Source organism: Aplysia californica, unplaced genomic scaffold (assembly GCF_000002075.1).
Source record: "Aplysia californica isolate F4 #8 unplaced genomic scaffold, AplCal3.0 scaffold00951, whole genome shotgun sequence".
NCBI lineage: Eukaryota > Metazoa > Mollusca > Gastropoda > Aplysiida > Aplysiidae > Aplysia > Aplysia californica.
In genome coordinates, this window is record NW_004798221.1 from 215049 (window position 1) to 230501 (window position 15453).

General features: G+C 39.1%; 1 protein-coding gene across 1 annotated transcript in view; it reads right to left on the reverse strand.

Moving 5' to 3' along the window:
* LOC101847773 overlaps positions 1–15453 on the reverse strand; it is a gene marked incomplete in the record, with an annotated part of 39491 nt that overhangs the window by 1858 nt on the left and 22180 nt on the right. Inside the window, 15 exon segments of the mRNA XM_035973011.1 lie at positions 1031–1113; positions 1713–1836; positions 2736–2759; positions 3863–3913; positions 4363–4517; positions 5212–5366; positions 6197–6372; positions 7310–7363; positions 8575–8688; positions 9460–9594; positions 10626–10879; positions 11606–11720; positions 12856–13070; positions 13932–14046; positions 14978–15092. Of these exon segments, the coding sequence (XP_035828904.1) occupies positions 1031–1113; positions 1713–1836; positions 2736–2759; positions 3863–3913; positions 4363–4517; positions 5212–5366; positions 6197–6372; positions 7310–7363; positions 8575–8688; positions 9460–9594; positions 10626–10879; positions 11606–11720; positions 12856–13070; positions 13932–14046; positions 14978–15092 (1885 nt within the window).

Sequence of the window (15453 nt, forward strand, 5' to 3'; positions counted from 1 at the left end):
CTTCTGAAAACAGGTGACCCCCACATCCTTCTTTCGCAAATATCTCGACTTGTATTCAAGATAACTGGATATATTTTTCATCCAAATAAAGACAAGTGAACAAGCTTTAAGATGATACCAATAACTCTACATGCCCAAAACTTGACGAGAGCCTGATTCCACCACGCTGCCTCACAATTGGAACTTTGTTGCTTCCTCAACTCAGTGTTGTTGAGGTGTTTTTTTATATAGCATCTTTTTTTTTTCTTCACATAGTCATAGATGGCAATGTGAGCAACTATCTGTACCATCAGAGAGAATGACCACCAAAGTTTGATGCCTTCCATAGCTGTACAGATGTAGTGACCTTGGACATTTTTTATGCCTTTGATCAGTAAAATCCAAGCAAGAATGTTTTTAAATGGACATACAAGGTACTGACTGTACTGGGCACAAAACCAGAAATTCTTTTTAAAAATTGCCTAACAAACAGAAAAATGTTTCTTTGATTTAGTTCTTTTGACAAGCGCCTGATTACACCACAATGTCACACAATTAGTGTCTGCACTTTTTTCTTTCTAAAACAAGCAGTGAGCTCATCATTTTTCCATTTCCTACAGACTTTTCAGAGCAGCCCAGCATCTGTGGTATAGTGTTTAAGCTCTTGGTCGCCACATGCAGAAGGTGTGAATAAAATTCCCAAGTGGAAATGTTTATTCTATCAAGTGTCTCTGTCTGTCTGATAGGAAGCTGGAAGTGTGTGTTCTGGTGTGGTTTGCCCCTTCTTTCCTATCAAACATCTATCTGACTTTAAATGTCTCGTCCTTTTTTATTTGCATGTTATGATCTGGTAAGGATTTTAATCTTTAGCACTTATGTTACGAAATTGTGTTGCAAATGCTGTTGAACTTTTACTAAAGCTGAACATGCTGGGTCCCACTCAGCCCTGGGTGGGCGGACCTGACCATCAGGGGAAAAACAGCACAACCCTAAAGTATCTAGATGAACGTATACAATCAATCTCATTCACAACTGATCTGTCAATCATTACCAGAACAGACAGGCGTGCTGCAGCAACTTCCCGGCGACTTCACCATCTGGCAGTTTTTGGGCACGTCCTTGTACTGTGGGCACCTGGAACACACACAGGAATGCAGTGCATGACACATCTGTTTACTGACATTTGCTTTTTTGGTTTGAATGTACTACAGAGAACTTACTTACTTGGTGGAGAATAGGCATCATTGCAGGCGGCACAATGCCATAGCTGCTTCTCCCTCCTCTCCAAGATCCATGAAAGGGTCTGCCTGCTGATCGTGCAAGTTAACAGCTGGTTGGATATTCTTCTGGCTGTTCCCAGTAGGTTACTATCTCTCCCTGACCCTCTAGAGACACCAGCTTCCCTTAGTCTATCTATTGTGTGTGAAGTGACGCCTTCATCCAATACTACATTGAAGCTCATCATCAGCCACCAGTCATTTAGTGCAAGGAAGTAGTAAGATAGACAAAAAGAAACAACAGAGGAGAAGAGAAGAACTGCGACCTACCGCTGGTGCCTTCCCTTCACTTGTGCTTTATGAGAGTCAATCTCAGCTCCTATTCTCAATTATTTAATCAACAGAAAGTCAAAGATTTGACCTGTTTGGATTCATTAAGAGTATTCTTTCTGCTGAGAAGTGGGTTGTTCAGCCCCTTCAAAAACAAAGAAAAGGGGCCATAACTTCATAACTCACTTGTTGTGACACTGCACGGCTGTGTGTGTGCTGTTGAGTGCAATACACTGGCAGTCATTCTCACATCCCTCCGTCCATGTCTCTCCGATCTTGTAGTACTTGTTGAGATATCTGCAGCCTTGAGCTGGAGGTGGAGAAAATAATGTCCACAAAATGAAGGTTAAATTCTCATAAGTCAGTAGATGAAATGTCAGAAGCTCGAGATAAAACCCCACCAAAGATGACATAAAAGGAACTTTGATGATCAAATCAAATAATTGCCATTGGTACAGTGTAGCCTCTCTATAACGACCTTCAATATAATGATGTCCTCCGTATAGCGACATGGTTCCCAGATTCCAATTTTTTCTTTTTATTTATCATTATCATTAGTAATTTTTCGTTGCCTCTCTATAACGACAACTCTCTATAACGACATTTTTCTCTGGTCTCAACGATGTCGTTATAGGGAGGCTGCACTATGCTATCTTGGGTATTCTTTACATCTTTCAAACAATAAGAATACTAACGGCTCCTCATTAGAAATGAACCTTATAATAGCCTCTACAATGATAATACATATATCAATGACGACTTCATCTGGTTGTATCACAGAGAGACATTTACTCTAAGGCTTCGCCCTTTTAATAAATTTTCCCTGTAAAAAGAGATATAAAAGCATACAACCGACACTAGAAGTGGGATCAGTAGGCCTTCATCCTGCACACACAAGATGTAAGTATGAAGAAACCTACAAGAGGAATGTATCTGTTATGTAAGTATCTCTGCCTTTTTTCTCCGATGTATCCAACACAGAGCAGATTGATCCAGACAGTGACAGACAGCCAAGCCTCCAAAATGTTTGAAAATTTATCGAGGCTTTAAAACATTTACAACAGCAATAACATCAACAGCTTTAAACCAGACCTATCAATAATCATGGGTAGATTGTAACTCAAGGTCCTAACTAAACAAAGGACCTTGTTGTGTTCCGCTGTCTACCAGACCTGGCACTTTTACTAGTCTTACAGCAACAAGGCTTACCTGATGTGACAGACTGTGACGTGCCTGGGGAGAGTATTGAGAGAGTTTGGTCAAGACAATTACCTCATTTTGTTATATCATATATTATTGTGGTAACTGAAGAGAGTTGTTGTTGTTTTTAGCTAAAAGGGAAAAAATTAAACCTGTATTAACAGAAAAAAACGAACTCAAATTATACGAGAAAATCTTAACTAACTTTTTAATACAAATTTATATCAGTAGATCTAGGTCTAACCAAGTTTTCAAACCGAAAACAGAATGAATAATGTACTTTTTCTCCAAATATTCTCCGAACTAAAAGCAATCACAATCACCACTCTTCTCTTGGTCCCTTTACTTCTATACAATGAGTTCTTAATCATCACACACAATCTGGTAAATGGAAAATTTGTGTCGAAGTTTAAATACGTAGATCACCAAAACGTTCTGAAAACATAGTTCTGACTTTATAATGATATTAGCGTTATGAACAAAGGAGAAACGACAGCAAAAAAGAAAAAAAATGCATATACTGCAGGTTCCTTAGAAAACAACTAAATAAATCAAAGCAGATTCAATTAAGAATTACCTTAGAACAAATCCAACACTGACCCATGGGGAAAAGCATATACAAAAAGTGAATGAGGTATGAGAATAGGTTTCAAAGAAAGCTCAAAGCCAAAAAAAATCATTCATTCATTAATTCTAATCTTAAGCAGACAGTAGGATTTCAAAACATAAGGGCTATGAATAAAAGAAAAATACATGCCTATTACTACTATTAGTACTCCTACAAAAATTATGACATAATCCCACCAGTAATACACACTATGAAAATCTGAAACAAAAGGCAAATTAATTTCTAAACTTCTAGAAATTTCTGTTTCCAGGCATGATGTATCCCCATGGGTCAAGTGAACGAGTGTAAAAGTGTTAGTTTTTAGTTTTAGTAAGAGTTTTACGGCACGTGCAACACAATAAGGTCATATAAGTGCCGAAGATTAGAAGTGTTACTAGAGAGTAACAAACACAAAATAGAAGGAGGGGAAATATAGAAGACACATGTAGGGTTTTTTTTTATAAGAAAGAAGGAGCAAACCACGCCAGAGCACCCGCGAACCACCCACAGTAAAAGTGTTCCAACTCACATGATCCGCCCTGAGCCATCACGGCGATCACGTCACCCTGGACCATGTCCTCTGGGGAAAAAAAAAGAAACGAGATTTCTTTTTAGTTGGAAATACGCACAACAACAAGAGGACAGTCATTTGGAGATTGAATGTACAGAAAGAAGCACATTGGCAGAGGAACATTCATTTGGGCTTGAGTGTGAAGGGAAGTAAAACACATTGAGCTTGGGTGCAAAGAGAAGCACATTAGCATGAGAACAGTCATTTGAGTGTGGGTGTGTAATGGGGGTCAACATGAGAACAACTATTTGAGTTTGAGTGTAAAGAGAAGCACATCGACACAAAAGTCATTTGAGTTTGAGTACAAAGGGTAGCGATAGGTGTAATTCAATGCCCTAATAAAAAATACCTGCAGGTGGGGGCAGTATGAAAATTTTAACCTCTTAAATGTGACAAAAGTAGGCGCTGGTTATAAAAAAAGTTTGACTGGCACAAGTCTAATTGATAAGTCGACTCACTGTACTCCACAGCGCCGGTGCTGGGGGAGAAGTAGAAAGAGTTGGCGCCTGACTCGTAACTACAGGAGCTGGAGGTGGACACAAAGAGCCAGCCCTGACCGCTGCATGAAGACTGACTTTTTCCCAGGCTGAACTCACGTCCGGTGGTAGAGCTCCTGGGGAAACACATCAAAGTATCCACATTGTAGAGGAAAAGATGTGAATTCCTCGTTTGATAAAGTATTATGAGAATTATATATTCATACAGTAGAAAGTTTCAACGACAGCCATCCACTGTCGAGGTGGAAAGTGCTTGTTTTAAACATGTGGATCAGACCGAAGAGCTAGAACCCAAAGGCCGCTGGATCGGAAAAGTAAAGTAAAGTAAGTAAACAGGTGGAGGTCTTGGACAGAGTCTTTAAAGTGTAGAAAAAAATGTTGAAAACAGGACAGTACATATAGAAACTAAAACAACGTACAGTCAACTACCCGTCAAGGACACACAAAGCGTAGGTCAACAGAGTAACTATAACTAAGCAGGATGACCCAGTATAAAATAGATACATGTACCGGTCTTCAATTGTGATGTGGTCGAGAAAAAGAACTACCTATCCACTAGCAGACGGAAGAGTGGAAAGAGGAAGAGAAGGAGGAGATAAAGAACAAGACGAAGAAGAAAAAGAAGACAAGGAAGAAAAGAGGGGAAAGAAATAAGAAGATGAAGAACAAGATGACGAAGAAAAAGAGAAAGATGGAGAACAAGGAGAAGAAGAAAAAGAATAGGATAAGGAACAAAAGAAGGAAGAAAAATAGGAAGATGAAGAACAAGGAGAAGAAGAAGAAAAGAAAAAAAAAACGAGGAAGACTTACTTGGGCAGGGAGAAGTGACTGCTGGAGGAGCGGACGTCGTTCCAGGTGCTGGAGAGAATCCTGCTGGGGTCAAACACGTTCTGCTTGGTGGCTCCGTGGGCATTGAAGATGACGTAACCACGCTCAACACCGTTGTTGTAGACGCCCACACGGATCTGACAAATGGGCAGATAGTAGATGGGGGCTTATTGAAATGTATTATATGAGCCTAAATAGGCATTAAACTCTTGCAAAAAATCTACCAAAATGTATATATTTTTGTCTAACTAAGGAATAAAGCAATATGGAAATGTATATTTTGTGTCTAACTGAACATTAAACCCACACATAAAGATATGGGAATGTGTCTATTGGTGTCTAACGAAGCTTTTAATCTATCAAAATATATAGAAATGTTTCTATTTGTATCTAAAGGGGCATAAAAAAACGATACAAACACAAGAGTGAAATGTAACGATTTGCACCACACACACAATATATAGAAATGTAGTTATTCATTTTATCCCTGCTCCTAAGACAGCCCATCTCCGTCCTCTTCTCCACAAATAAACTGCACATCCTTTGAGCAAACTTTCTTCCATCACTACCAATGTTGTGTATGCCTTTACACGGGGATAAGTGAAACAATTGAAGCAGACACACAAACCTCAGTAAAAGGTCGCAGAAAGGATGAGACTTTTGGAAAGATAAATACTGTTTAAAATATTTACATAGACAGAAGATACTCTACAATTTTAACTCCATCCTCCACATAGCAGATGTTGACAAAAAATCTTAAGAAGAAGACGATGGTGGACTGTAGTACGATGAAAGTAGCACTCCAGACAGAGACAGCATCAATACATACGTTTCAATAGAGATCTAGCTTTTTAAAAAGTCAAATTCAACCCATTTGACAGTGTATTCCAACTTGAGCAGAATAAAAAAAACACATAAAATACTCAGAGAATGCAATGTTTCAAATCTCCACAACTGTTCTCTTTACCTTCGAAAAGTCACAGGACCCGAAACTGTCGGCCAAGGAAGACTTATAATGTCCCAGGTACTGGTTAGTGAGGACCTTGGCCAGAGCTTGGTCCTCGTTCAAGCCGCCGGTCTGGCTCCACAGGGAGTAGAGGTCCCCCGGTACACCTGACACGCCCTTCATCAGCAGCATCCAGCCTGAGGAGGAAACAGACGTCACATTTACTGTTGCTAAAGATAGAACAATATGTTACGGCTGACAACATTTAAAGAAAAGGAAGGGAAAAGTACAACTGATAGCAATAAAGGAAAGAAAAGTATAAATCATTTATGAAAAGCAAGCAAAGGAAGAAGAAGAAGAAGAAGAAGAAGAAGAAGAAGAAGAAGAAGAAAAAGAAGAAGAAGTTACAATTGATAAACTTAGAAAAACAAAACAAAAATACAAGAAAAAGTAAAAGAAGAATGGGAAGAAAAAGTTACAGTTAACAAAGTTAGAAAAAGAATTAGATCTAAGCTGCAGTCGACAAAATCAGAAAAAAGGAAGAATGAGTGCAGCATTGTATTAACGTCTAAGTTTAAGGTGACATTACGTTATCTGAATTCAGTATACTAGTAGATATGATACTTTCAAGAGAATTCTGTTAAAGCAATATTGTTGAACACATATTTCTAGTATCCTGTTAATATAATGATATTGACCTGTGTGTGTTGTGTGATCATTAAGCGCTTTACAAATGTGTGCAGAAAACCCAAGTTTCATTCTTGTGAGAGGAAACTTTTTATTGAGTATCTTGATGTTTCTGCTAGCACGTTGTATTATATCATTCAGCTCAGGTTGGTCCTTGAAACCTGCCTCCAAATTGATCTAAACTGTATCGACGGGGGCGTAAAACATCTACTTAAAAAAAGAAAAAAAAGTGACACTATTTTTATAAAGTCCAAGTCTTGTTGAAGCATCACTTTAAATTTTTGCATGATGACAAAAGCTAAGGGATATTATTTTAATCACAGGTCCCCTTAAATTAAATGCAAACATAATTTCAAAATAGAAATGCAACACCCTTACTCCACATCCGGAGCATGGATCAAAGAGAAAAAGTCTGATCAACAAAAACTCAAAGAAGAGTTGACTCACCACTGGGCACTGCTGCAGATCCCGTGGTACCGGTTGTTGAGCTGCTACTGCCAGCTGGATGGGTCGGGAGGTCAGAGGGGTCAGAGTTTAAAGGTCAAGGGTTTACAGACCAGATACACATCTCAACGTCTGCATAACTATCTTTATTTCACAAGTCTTTGTTTAAGTAAAAGAAGCTCATCGACATAAAAAATAGCAATTAAATGCAGGGAAAAGGCAATAGATAAACAGACAAAGGTAGCAGAGGAAAAGGGAAAAGTCGGACGTGCAAGTGGTGCCCACCAACCACCCACTTTTCCATTATAAGTCTCAGCCCATAAAACATAACAGTGCAAGTTTTGCTTTGTACTGCCAAAATGACATTGATATTTTAGTGAAATAATGGGCTTCATTGTTATGTTATGTATTATAATAGTTCCACAGAAAAGTAGAGTAAAAAAGCAAAGCATCTGCACGCAAAAAAGATATAAATTCAGAGATATCCCGTCTCTTTATATATAGCCTAAATTGTGTCATTTCTAACAATCAACATTTCATCCCCAAGCTGTTGAACTGTTCTTAGCTCAGAAAGCAATTGTTTTTTCAGAAGAGAGAAAAACTCTTGCCTTTATTTAACAGCTGTACCTATTTTTTGTACATTCTAGCTTTTCTAGCTTTTTAAAACATTTACTATTTGAATTTTTACAAAATATTTCTCGAGCTTATGCAACTATTACCATAAACTGAGAAGCTAAAAGTAACCTTTTTAAAATTCAAATTTTGGGTATAGTACATCTGAACAGCTGGCAGACGGTGTAGATCTAATATTGTCACTTAGGTGTGTCACGACGTGGTGGAATCAGGCGTTTGTCAAATTTTAGGCACATGGAAGAATTATTGGTATCGTTTGAAAGTTTGTTTATTTATCTTCATTTTGAAGAAACAAAATACTCATCTATCTAGAATAGACGTCGAGATAATGGTGATTGAAGGAAGTAGGGGTCACTTGGATTATTAGGAAATGTTAGTGAGAAAATGGCCACCAGAGTTAGGTGACTTCCATAGCATGAGAGTCCTTGGAAAGTTAAAAATGTGTTTTTAAATAGACGTTAAAAGTGTTAAGCCAAAAAAAAATCCTCGATAAATATTGCCAAAATGACTGAAATATATAGGTATATTTGATTTAATTATTTCGGCAAGCGCCTGATTCCACCAAGGTAATATTTCACATAAATAGATATCTTCTGATAAAATGTCTAAAAAGACGCAAACTTCACAGTACTCACAGGAGCAATAGTTGCAAGTCTTGGCACACATCTGCCTGGCCCAGGGAGCCCAGACGCCGGTACAGGTCAAGTGGTTCAGTTGACCACATGCGTCGTCCACATCCTGGCAGCTATCTGTTCAAGTTTGAGTTTAGTTTAGTTTTAGTTTTTGTAAGAATTTTACGGCACTTGCGACACAAATAGGTCAGAGTTGTGCCGAAGATTAGAAGCGTTACTAGAGAGTAACAAACAAACAAAAGAAGAAGGCAAAATAAGGATGATAGACGTTCAATAGAAAAAAGGGAGCAAACCACTCTTGAGGACCTGCCAATCACCCACAATGATGAGTATGAGTAAAGATAAGCATTTTTTACTGTATTCGTACAAGCCGCAGGTTACATGTTTTCAAACACTAACAAACTGTCAAGACCTTTCATAGTCTATAGCCAAGTACCCATTCCCACGGGGTAAAGTAAGGAAAATTAGTCCCAAAAAGTGTCTTTCCCAAGGACACCACATCAAGCCCCTGGCGGTATTTTTAGTTTAAGTAAGAGATTTACGGCACTTGCAACACAATAAGGCCACGTAAGTGCCGAAGATTAGAGGTGTCACAAGAGAGTAACAAACATAGAAAAGAAGGGGGAGAGATAAAGACGATGGATGTTTGATAGGAAAAAAAGGAACAAACCAAACCAGAGCACCTGCCAACCACCCACCTAGCCGGATTTGAATCCACAACCTTATGGTTGAGAATACAAGAGCCTAACCACTAGACCCCCAGCACCACAAGTTAACTAACTTTTGACTATGCTTGAGAAAGTGTGATAACCCAGACGGCCACAGTGTAACAACCTCTAGTTAACATTCCTAGGTCTCTGCTCTAACGGTACCCGGTTGGCTACTTACTACAATAACCGCAAGTCCTGTAGCAGTTTCTGTGCATCCACATCTTGGTATCGGGAGAGCTGCACGCAGCTTGTCCATACGCATTACAGTTCTTTTCTCTATCAACGCACGTGAGAACTTGGAGAGGTGCATTAGCTGTGAGAGGAAAGAGGAACAAAATAAATCATTGAGAATATAAAGAGTACAAAGTAGGGGCTAGTTCATATCTTTAACGCATGGATGAGCAATATTCTTTCTGTCTTTTTTTAAAAGGGGGGGGGGGCGTGTTGGGTTTGGGGGAGAGAGATGAGAGGCCTAATCTATTGCAACAGAAGCAGAACAGAAAGCTATATATTTATAGGAAATTGTGTCTTGTACCACATAGTACTATCTAGACAACTTCTCATCCATCCATATATATTCAAACTTTAGCTCTCCTGTTCTAGTAGTGTATAATTTTAACATTTCAATAATGAATCTCTCCTAACAGAGGTGTCATTACTTTTTGGACCTCACAGTATACGCACACACTTACTGCCCTTTTCACTTTGTTCTTACGCATTAGTAAAACTCCACCTATAAAACTAATGTGCTTCCGGCACAAAATATTTGTCCTTTGATACTTTTTCAACCAAGTTTCACAAATTGGTTCACACTGTTTCATCTCGTAACTCCAACTCCCCTTTCACATACAAAAAGAAATCTATGCATCATACCCTTACCGCAAAAGCCTACTAAACCATGCACATCATTTTTGTTACTTGCCATATAGCACAGCTCAGTTCATATCTTTTCTTTTTCATTTCCTCTCTAAGTCCGCATGCAGTACAAAAAAGTTTGTTGAGAAAACTAAAACCTTTACAATGAAGTCAACATAACTGCTAACCATACAACATAGTTCAGTTCGCACACTCCACTCCCTCATTTATTCAAACTGTTAATGATTATTAATAAGTAAAATCCACTCATTTAAAACTCTTATGAAAAAAAAGAAATACAATTGTGTGCGGTACATGTATTCCGTCACAGACTACTGATCATAACACACAAGTCAGTTCACACATCTACAAATCCATTCGTTCACTTACGCTCTGTAATTTAAAAGATTGCCTCAAACAAAACCCTAACAACAAACTCCACAGATTTACAAACCAGCAATCTAAAAAATTGTCATCAATAATCCTTACGACAAAGGCCACAGAATCGTGGGCAGTATTTCTTGGCCCACACTGCATAGTTTGGCCCACACGCCTCGACTGTGTAGTCCTCGCAATTACTGATAGTGTCCACGCAGTTACCCTCGCTGATGTTCAAACCGGGTCGCATCACAGGGGTCGGGGTGATACCTCCCAGACTGGTGGGGCACAGTACTTCCTGGCAACAGTGGTTGTTGCTGGCGCTCAGCGTGCAGGCGCTGGGGATGTGGCTGTAGCTGTAGCACCTGGGAACAAAGACGACGAAACAAACAAGTCAAAGAGCAGGAAACACTTTATAAAATTAATGTTACATTGTTCATGTTACACCTGTGAACAACGATGATATAGATGAGTCACAGAGTAGTTAACACTTTATAAAACGTTATTTTCACCTTTGCAGCTGTAGCACCTGTGAACGACAACGAAATAAACAAGTCATAGAGATGTTAAGACTTCAGAAAATGCTTCATCTTTGTAGTTGTAGCTCATGTGAACGATAATAGAACAAACAAGTCACAAAGCCGAACAAAAACTTTATAAAACTGTTCATCGTTGTAGCTGTAACACCTATGAATGACAACAGAAAAAAATAGCTAGTCATATAACGCCCAGACCATCCCTAAAACATATTCATAAAACCTTACTCTTCTTCCCTACTTGAAGGTAGAGAGAAAAAGCGTACAAAGCTTGAGAGTGCTTAATTACTTTTAACAATAAAAGCAATAACAACAAGAATAAAAAAAAAAATTTTAAAGTAGGAACAGATCATTATAACTTTTTTCTTCAAGTGCAAGATCTTAAACTGGCATCGGCAATTATGGTTCACCACTCATTTCTTTACTCAAAAAACTATTATCCTGAGCTTATCCCATCACTCATTATTAGAACAGGTACAACTGAAAGGAAGTAGTAGGAGAAAACAACACCAAAGTATCCTCCAACCATCCAATGCTAAGAGAAAACCAACTCACATGGACTTGCACTGCATGGTGTGTTTATGGCCGTCCAGACAGGTGCACTCGTAGTTGCATTTGTCCTGCCATGACTGGCCTTCAGCATACACCTTGCCGTTGAAGTAGCAGCCCACTGGGGAGCACACAGACACATAAAAGGTGAAATGGTGAAATGGTGAAATGGTGAAATGGTGAAATGGTGAAATGGTATAGGTTTAACGCCCCTATCAACATTGTCAGGTTATTTAAGAGGCTGACACAATATGCATAAAACACCAAGCACATGAGAAGCACACAAAGCATGTTCACTCTTTCCTGTTCACACTTTTCAATAACAATGGTCATCCATTTGTTCAGCTTCTGTACTCAGCAGTATTCTAGAATTCAAATTCTTTTGAGCTTAACAGAAGTAAAAGTAAATGTGAGGCAGCATGGTGGAATCAGGCTCTCGTCAATTTTTAGGCATACAGAGTTATTTGTATCATCTTAAAGCTTGTTCACTTGTCTTTATTTAGATGAAAACAATATCCCTTTATCTTGAATAGAGGTCGAAATATTTGCAAATGAAGGAGGTGGGGGTCACCTGTTTTCAGAGGTAAAATTAGAGAGAAAATGGCCGCCAAAGATTAGTTATTTCCTTAGCTTAAGAGTCCGTGGTAACTGAAAATTTACATTTTTTGTGCATTTAATCAACGTTTTGCAGAAACATACCCACAGAAATGAGTTTTTTAATGGGCATGAAAGGTGTTGAGCCAAAAAACAAAATTTTGATAAAAATTCACAAACCCGTGGAAAAATGCAAGTTTCTTCACTTTGATTATTTTGACGAGAGCCTGATTCCACCACGCTGCCTAACAAATTATAACACCTGACACCAACTCTGACACTCTTCCCTCACTAGAAATGAAAACAAGGCTGTAGGCTGTAAGTCGCAGATTTGTTTTCCTCATCACCTAGGTTATCATTGAGGAAATTCCAGGGAGAAAAACGAAGAGAACACACCCAGTTTCTGCCTGGTTGGAGTCTACGACCGCATGTATTTTTACATCTATGTCTAGACAAGACATTTATCTTATAATATCACCTCAGTGTGTGGTGTTTTTTCGGTTTATACCCCTTCATATTACTGTTATCACTAATCTCAGCTGACCACCTCCAAGACGGCCTGTTTGTGTCATGTGGAGCAGTCAACTATTGCAACAAAAAGTGAACAAAAACACCAAGTTTACGAGTGCTGCATTCTTTTGCATTCTGTCATCAGAACTTACTAAAGGAAGTGGAGACTCCAGAGGGCACGTAGTATGGTCTAAAGCCAGAGAATCCTTCGGGGTACCGGCCGTACACGATGTAATCATCTCTCGGGTGGAGGATAGGGTCAAAGGTGAGTCCCGTGTCAGGGTCATTGCAGATGAGTCGTTTGCAGCACTGGCCAGGGATGATGGTGAGCACACAGCCGGCCTTTGCGTTGTCGTAAATAGGGCATCTGACAAGAGAGAGGGGAAGGGGGATTTTCCAATTTAGTCCTTGATGGGAATTTGGTTTGCATTTGCCTTCTTATTGCTCCAGATATGAAGTGAGTTATTCATTTTCGAATATTTTCACTGGTGAGAAATTTGAAACATCTAGACTTTCAAACAATGCCAAAAAATTTGAAGTCTCACGGTATACTTCTGATCAAGGTTGGAATTGGAAAAACCAGAGATTTGTGGGGGGTTTTACTTTTTGACCTTGATAACAAATTATGTGTTTGAGATTTTGATTTGCCATCTTTCCTGGAAATGCATGGAATCGCAAGAATTTCTGATCAAGACACATCAATTGTGTCCAAGGAATACACTTCAATAACGAGCTTATGTGGGAAAGAGTTTTTCGAGAATGAACATATGAACATTATATCCATGGCTGACTGACCTGGCCTCTGAAGTCTCTTAATCTCTTGGGGAGTTTCCTCATGTATGAACAGTTTGTCTTCCATTTGAGTTTGTGGGCCATTCCATGAAAAGTGACACACTCAACGTGGAAAAAATTCAAAGCAGTGATAGAGCAATTCTTTATTCTTTTTGTTGTTGTTGTTGTTGTTAGGCACAACACACTGCTAACGCACAATAAAATGAAGAATGGCTGTCTTATTGCTTGGATTTCCTTCTGAAGGTTACCTGCATTGTGTATCACTTTTCATGGAATGACCCTTGTATGATTGTTATACATGTACAGCATTATGAAAAATAATATTTTCCAGGTTGCCTTTTCTACTTTCCTTTTCTTTTTTTCTTTTTTCTTTTTTTTTTTTTTTTTGGGGGGGGTGTTTTTTTCGCCCTTATTTTGCTTTTGTTTCATTCCTTACTTGTGAGTACACTGGTAGAATCCTGTGGCCTCCTCAATACACTCGCATGTGATGTCACAGCCCTCTTGCCAGGTTTCACCTTGCTTGTATGCCTTGTTGTCCTTCACACAACGGTCTGAAACACACAGGGTTGATTCCATACACTACTGACTTTACAGGGGAAAAAACATACTGGAATGGAGATGCTGACAGATGCTGAGTCTTAATGTCAAAACTGAAGAAGTTGGAAAAGAGAATCCCATTCCAGCGTTAAAGAAAGTAAAACAGAGTTTTAAAATGCATTGCCAAGGCTTTGTAATAAAAGATACACATTAATTAAGATTATGTACATATCATTGTGGAAATAGTGTACGTGTGTATGGGTATGTTAAACAGCAAAAACAAAAAATGCGTCGTTTACGGTTTGTAGACTTTTTGAAATCTTAAAAGTAGCACCCCTAATTTTAGAATTTATTACATGTCTCTTGCATGAAATGTTAGTGACCAGCTTATTTTTTAAAACTGATATTATAATTCTACTTACTGGTGGCAAAATAAATACTTCCCACCAACACATAAAGTCACAAGCCATGTTTTAAATTTCCCAGAAAACCCTCTCAAAGGTAACTGCCTGCTGAATACAATGGAAATTGGTAGCCTCGTGCAGTCATTTGTATGAGACAAGAAAAGAAAGTTTACCTTCAAAATTACACGAGAGAAATATTAAAGAGTACCTCTGAGACTCAGAGGTTCAACCAGACAGGGTCGAGATCCTTAAATGTTTCTCTCGCCAGCTGATTGAGGAGGAAGATAGGGAGGCAGAGGACAGTACTGCTGTGGAGAGTATGATGCTTTTGGGAATACAAAAAGGAAGCGGAAAATCTGGCATCCTCGCAGGAAAGAACAGAAGAACGTTCAACCAGATATGCACTGACACAATCAGTAGAAAGACCCTCGGCGACATTTTGGAGAGAGCAACGGAGCATCAATGGACCTGTCCAGAAAGCAGGGACGTTGCTTCCTGAAACAATGAACAATGAACAATGAACCTCTGAGATGCTACTTACTGGTAATCTTCTGGATTTGTGTGTCAGTGACGGTGTAGCCTCCTCCAGGCACGGTCAGGGTGGTGGTCGGCGCTTCGTTAGGCAGCACGGTCAGAGTAGTGTCCCCTGGTACCAACTGTAGATGACATTTAATATGTTTTACTCCCCAGTCGACAAAATTCGGATCATCAATCAGACAGGCTGCTTCGATCCTGCATGTCAACTTCAAGGCCAACCAGCGCAAGTAGAATACGTTGTTTTAACCCTGCCTGTCAAGGCTAAGCATCGCCTAGTAGAAGACAACTATCCAGCAGACAGACAGAGATACCTGCTTAAAAAAACTGCCCCACGCGGGAATCAAACTCACGACTTCTGTGTGCAATGGAGAAGAGCCTATCCATTCATCCATATCACCAAAGAGTCTACTATAACAAGAGGGGCCACTTCTCTCTTTGAGACAATTAAAAAAGTGTCCTCAAAATTCGGTGGCGCCCTCT